At 52.5% G+C, this 6000-nt stretch overlaps 1 protein-coding gene across 8 annotated transcripts in view; it reads left to right on the top strand.

Annotated features, from left to right (window-relative positions):
• Positions 1 to 1668: 1668 nt before the first annotated feature.
• The window catches only part of AKAP9 (A-kinase anchoring protein 9), a 168644-nt gene continuing 164312 nt past the window's right edge, over positions 1669 to 6000 (top strand). For 4 of the 8 annotated variants that reach the window (XR_016222257.1, XM_089315002.1, XM_051852745.3 and 1 more), the window contains exon 1: positions 2459 to 2732. Coding sequence is in view for 7 of the 8 variants with exons in the window: in XM_089315002.1 (XP_089171128.1) it covers positions 2685 to 2732 (48 nt within the window). In the remaining variant the exon portion in view is untranslated. Of the gene's footprint in view, positions 1798 to 2452; positions 2733 to 6000 lie in introns of those variants that run through there. The other 4 variants (NM_001375381.1, NM_001082351.2, XM_089315001.1 and 1 more) reach the window with 3 other exon arrangements.

Below are 6000 nucleotides of genomic sequence, written 5' to 3'. Positions count from 1 at the left end.
TCCAACAGCCATTATGTTGCTAAGGCTGTTGTATTGGACAGCTTGGCCCTAGGGGATCTCATCAGATTCCTTAACTTAAAATATCTTTTGTATGATGAACACTGGCTACTCTCAAATTTTTATTTCTGGCTTAAACCTCTTTCCTGATCTCCAGACTCAAATACCTAAGGATGTCATCACTTCCTGGATTCCTAATGCAATGTCTCCAACTTGTCACACCCAAACTGAACTAATGGTCTCCTCCAAGTGTTCTCCATCTCTGTTGTCGACAACTCCATCATTCACTCAGGCCAAAACACTGGAGTCACTCTTAACTCCTCTCTCAAACTTTACATTCATTCTACAACTCCACTGGTAATATTAGTTCCATATTCAAAAAATAACAAGATTCTGATCCCATATTGTCACCTCCACTACCACTACTATTGTCCAAACACCCAGTAATCCCGTTCTTGTTTGGATTATTTCCAACAGCATCCAAGATTGCCCCAGTCTCTCTTCATAGCAGGCAGACATCTTTTAATAACATAACCCAGGGCCGGTGCTGTGCGGGTGGGGCCACTGCCTGCAGTGCCGTGGGGAAGTGAACCAGCAGATGGAAGGCTTTCTCTCTGCCTCTCCTTCTCTCTCTGTGTAACCCTGACTTTCAAATAAATAGATGAATCTTAAAAAAAGAAAATAACCCAAACCATGTCACTCTGCTCAAAATTTCTCCAGTTGCTTCTAATTGTAAACAGAAAAAAAGCCAAAGTGCTTTCTTAGAATGAACTATGAACTCCTGAACTCTATAGGATCTGATCGCATTGCCCCCTACCCTCATTACTTCTCTGACTTTATCTCCTATTATTCTCCTGGATGTTTACTCCACTCTAGCCACCCTTGCTTCCTGTTTATCCTTTATCGCTGCTTGAGAGGCTTTGGATTGCTATCAGCTCACTTATCTCCATGGCACACTCCCTCATCTTTCTCAAGTCTTGGTGAGATAGCATCTTCCTGGGGAATGACTTGAATGAATAAATTATATAAATAACTGGTATGATATGACATGAATGGACAGGTGTCAAATCACTAGTGCCACACATTTGCCCTTCCGCAGGTTCACTCCCCAACTGACTACAAAAGCTGGATGGGAAGCCGGGAGCCAGAGCTGCTTCTGGGTCTCTCCCGTGGGTTAAGGGACCCAAGCACTTGGGACATCTTCCTCTGCTTTGCTAGGCCCTTAGCAGGGAACTGGAACAGAAGAGCAGCAGCTAGGACTGGAACCAGCGCCAGGTGGGGGCTTAACCTCATATGCCAACGCACCCCCCTTCTCCCACCTTTTCCTTTTTTAACCGCAAGTTTCACTTAATATCACCAATACGGTTGAACTCGCAGCTTGTTTCCACTCCTGACAGTTTCTCAGCCCAACCTCACTCAACAAAGGAGAGGGGAACTCAACAGCAGTATTCAACCTAAGACAGGATAATTTCTATTCACTCTAGGAACGGAGGGTTGGCGAATGGGAGGGTGGTGAAGGGGGCAGGAGGAGGATTGCGGGGCCAGGTGAGTGGAAGAAACGGAAGAGTAATGATCAATTTATAGACGTGACCAGTCAACACAGCAGTATTTATTCGGAGCAAAGCCCTGTGCTAGTCGTTTATTAATGCCACGGTGAGCAGGATCCATGAGGGGGTCCGTGCCTCCAAGGAGCCAGGAATATCAGGTGACCTAAGAAGCGCACAAGCCAACAAAACGCGTGCAGAGGACATCAAGGAAATTCGAGAAAAACGGCAACCGACATTAATTCGGGGCGATTCGGTATGCCAGGGGCAGTCACAAAGATGACCACCCTTCCCCAATCCCAGGACAGGTAACGTGTGTCGTGTCAGGTGGTGCGCCCGGGCTGGGTCCCCGAGAGCACCGCTGCCAGAGGCCCCAGAGAGGCTGGATGGGAGTGCAGGTTCAGCAGGAGCCCTCCCGGGGGCGGGGCGGGGGGCGAACAAAGACAGGACCCGTGTGTGTGCAGGCGGAGGCGTGCGAGGTGGGCCTCGGAGGACCAGGCAGCCTGGGCGGGAACCGGCGTGGGCCAGGGGGCGGGACTGCGAGGCCAGGGAAGTCACCGCCGCAGTCGCCGCTCTCCCGGTTTCTGGCGTGGAGGAGTCCACCTAGGTTGAAAAGCCGGGGTCCGGCAAGTCTCTCCCGCCTGCTGGCCACCGTGGCTGCTCAGAGGTCCTTCATATCTGATGGCTTCGTGATTGGAAAAACCGCTCAGTTTGAGGAGCGCCGAGTCCCGCGCACCGTGGCGGCACGGCTGGCCGGCGGGCAGGCGGCCCTGGACACCGCTCCCGCCTCAGCCCCGCCGCCGCCGGGAGCCGCCGGGCCGCGGGAGGACGGCGCGGGCGGGGGCGGGGCCGCGGCGCACCTGCCCGGCGCGGCGGCTGCGCGGACCGACGTCCCCCCCCCCCCCACGACGCCCGCCGAGTGTTTACGTGGAGACGAAGATGGCGGCGGCGGTGACGGCGCTGGCCGTGCGGCCCGGGACGAGCCGCCAGTGAGCGCGGAGGCTGCTCGCGCTCCGGGCGGGGCCGCGCCGCGCCGGGCCTGCTCGCTGGGCCGCGGAGCTCGCCGCCCCACCTCCGCCTGAACCGACCTTTCCTGTCTCCCCCAAACCCCGCCCGCTGCTCCGCCGCCTTCCCGCAGAGGCCATGGAGGACGAGGAGCGACAGAAGAAGCTGGAGGCCGGCAAAGCGAAGGTAGGAGAGGCGGAGGCAGCCGGGCCCGGGGAGGGAGGCGGCGGCTGGGCAGGGTGGGAGGGGGCCTGGGAGCGGAGCTGGCGGCGGCCGGCGCGCGCTGGCTGGCGGGGAGCGAGGTGCCGCGGCCCCGCGTTTCCCCCTCGCCCCTTGTTCCAGTAGGGGCGAAGCCCGGCGCCCCCTCCTCGCCGCCGATACTTGGGTGCTGAGTGAACGGCGTGGCTGCTTTCTCGTAAATGCCCAGGGCTGCCGTCAGCTGGTGTTTAATTGCTCCCGAATCTCAGCCTTTCACTTTCTTCAGGGGGTGTTCTGGGCGGTGCAGGCGTTGTGCTGCCCAGCGAGGAGATTCAGGGCTTCTCCTTTATTTGGGGGGGATTGGCGCGCGGCCGGCGGCTCGCCCGCCTCTCTGGCACGCTGGCACTCCGGGGCGTGTGTGATTGGCCTGTGACAGCTGCCTCGGCAGTGGCTCGAGTGTGCCACAAGTGCCAGCTGTGAACTTGGCTGCAGGGGCGTTGACAGAAGCGTGCCTTTGTATGTCTGTCTGCGGAGGTCTTTGTCGCGGCACCGAGGCTGTCTGCATGGAACTTCTGGGAACCCAGAGGTTCTGTGTTCCAAGTGACACCTACAGAATTCCTGCTTTGAGTAATGTCGTTGTCCTCTGTGTAGCTCCGGTGAGCCGCTGTTTCGTGTGTGTGCGCGCGCGCACGAAAAAGCCTGTAAAGCAAACAATACAAAATCATACACAGGTGTCATTCCTTGGGCTTCATGAAAAACTTGACACGAGATACATTTGAATAACCTATTTCTTTTAAACATTGCGTGTTAGACGTGTCTTCTGGTTGGCCCCAAAGGACCCCTTCTTCTTTACAACGAAATGACCTTTTGTAGGTTATCTGCTAATCTCTGTAGAGGTAATTGTCAGCAATCATACTTGGACTGCGGTTAAATGGTAGTGTAGTTAACTGTTTCTCCTCTCCGCCTTCCCTCCCCTCCCCCCACATAAACAAAGGAAACCGGGGCCCTGGCTGCAGTCCTCCGGGAAGGGCCACCTGCAGAGGTGCAGCAGGAGAGTGCTCATCCCAGGTGTGTCTGCCTGCGTGTGTAACGTAGCAATGCAGTGGGCTTTGCAGGAAGCTCCCTCCGCCCGAGGTCCAGGCTCACAGGTAGCCAGGTGGACTTTTAGAATCTGTACATGGAGGGAAGGGGAACAGGGCACCTTCCAGAGCCCCCAAATTGCTTACATTACACAAACCCCGTGTGTCCCTTGAGGGAGGTTAGCTGTGTGCTGGCTTCCAGAAGCACTGAAGTTCTAATCTGTCTGGCTTGGGAATTTTTACTGCTTGCCCCCAAAAATGTCTTTCCTAAAAACATGTGAAGCAGTCCCATGAAAGGTGATTTACTTTGGACAGACATATATCATGATAGAGGATTTAATTAAATAGTTGTAAGTAGTTGATTTGGCAAAATGGAGTTCTGTATGCTCTAGCGGTGTGTGTGTGTGTGTGTGTTTCAAAATTCTACCAATGGAGTAATGTTAATAGGTTAACTTGTATTTCAGAAGTTTATCTTCTTCTGGAGTTAAGCCTGCTTTTCCCAGTGAGAAATCTGTGAAACGTATAAGGCAGGATATGTTTGGGGCCACATTAGCTCTGCAATAAAAATACCGAAATAAGTCTTGAGAGATGATATGAAGAGACTGGCTTTCTAAGATGTATAAATGCAATGGAATAGTATGCAGCCATTAACGTTATGAAGACTAACAGCATGGAAGATAGAATGAAAATGGCATCATCAAAAATAGTCTATAAATTATTTCCTCTCTATATAAGCATGTGTTTTAGTTAGGACTGAAAAACATTGGGTTCTTTTTTTTTTTTTTTTTTTTTTTTGACAGGCAGAGTGGACAGTGAGAGAGAGACGGAGAGAAAGGTCTTCCTTTGCCGTTGGTTCACCCTCCAATGGCCGCCACAGCCGGCGTGCTGCGGCCGGCGCACTGCGCCTATCCGAAGGCAGGAGCCAGGTACTTATCCTGGTCTCCCATGGGGTGCAGGGCCCAAGCACTTGGGCCATCCTCCACTGCACTCCCTGGCCACAGCAGAGAACTGGCCTGGAAGAGGGTCAACCGGGACAGAATCCGGTGCCCCGACCGGGACTAGAACCCGGTGTGCCAGCGCCGCAAGGTGGAGGATTAGCCTAGTGAGCCACGGCGCCGGCCCAAAACATTGGGTTCTAAATGTAGTCATTCAGCACAAGCCATCTTGAACTCCCATGTTATGCCAGGGGCTGGAGATATAGAGGTGGTGACAATCTTTTTTCAAGTTAGATCACAGTGTACCCTAGAATGATACCTATCAGTGAATGCTAAATAAATGAAGAGCAGAATGACTAATGAGTTGTTAATGGGTGCAGCTTTACTAGTATGGTTATAGTTTAGTAACAATAGGGGCCAGCGCTGTGGCATAGTGGGTAAAGTCGCTGCCTGCCCTAACGACATCCCATACGGGCACAGGTTTGGGTCCTGGCTGTTTCACTTCCTATCCAGCTCTCTGCTATGGCCTGGGAAGGCAGAAGAAGTTGGCCCAAGTCCTTGAGCTCCTGCACCTTCATGGGAGACGTGGAAGAAGCTCCTGGCTCCTGGCTTCAGATCGGCACAGCTCTGGTAGTTGGCAGCCATCTGGGGAGTGAACCAGCATGTGGAAGACCTCCCCCCCCCCCCCGCCTCTGCTTCAAAAGTAGCAATAATCTGGAATTATCATAATTTAAAGATTTCATTGCTGGCATCAGAAACCACTTAGAATTTTCAGTTTCCAAAATTTGTTGAGAGATTAGATTCTTCAAATGTCTCATTCGTTCATTAGATTTACATATTGCATTTGGTAATGTTTTTATCTCATTTTTTTTAAAGATTTGTTTATTTGAAAGGCAGAGTTATATAGAGAGAGAAGGAAACAGAGAGAGACCTTCCATCTGCTGGTTCACTCCCCCAAATGACCACACAGCTAGGCTGAAGCCAGGAGTCTGAAACTCCATCCAGGTCTCCCATGTGGGTGACAGGAACCCAAGCACTTGGGTCATCTTCTGCTGTTTCCCAGGTGCATTAACAGGGAGTTGGATCAGAAGTGGAGCAGCCAGGATTCAAACTGGTGCTTGTATGGGATGCCAGCGTTGCAAGCGGCAGTTTAACCTACTGTATCACAGTACTGGCCCTGATAATACAGTTTTTTTTTAAAGATTTATTTATTTGAAAGGCAGAGTTACATCAAAAGAGAGA

This window comes from Oryctolagus cuniculus, chromosome 16 (genome assembly GCF_051225735.1).
Source record: "Oryctolagus cuniculus isolate XC-2025 breed Fujian yellow rabbit chromosome 16, ASM5122573v1, whole genome shotgun sequence".
Lineage (NCBI taxonomy): Eukaryota > Metazoa > Chordata > Mammalia > Lagomorpha > Leporidae > Oryctolagus > Oryctolagus cuniculus.
The sequence above is the reverse complement of the archived record's forward strand: the minus strand, read 5'-3'. Positions and strand labels throughout refer to the sequence as shown.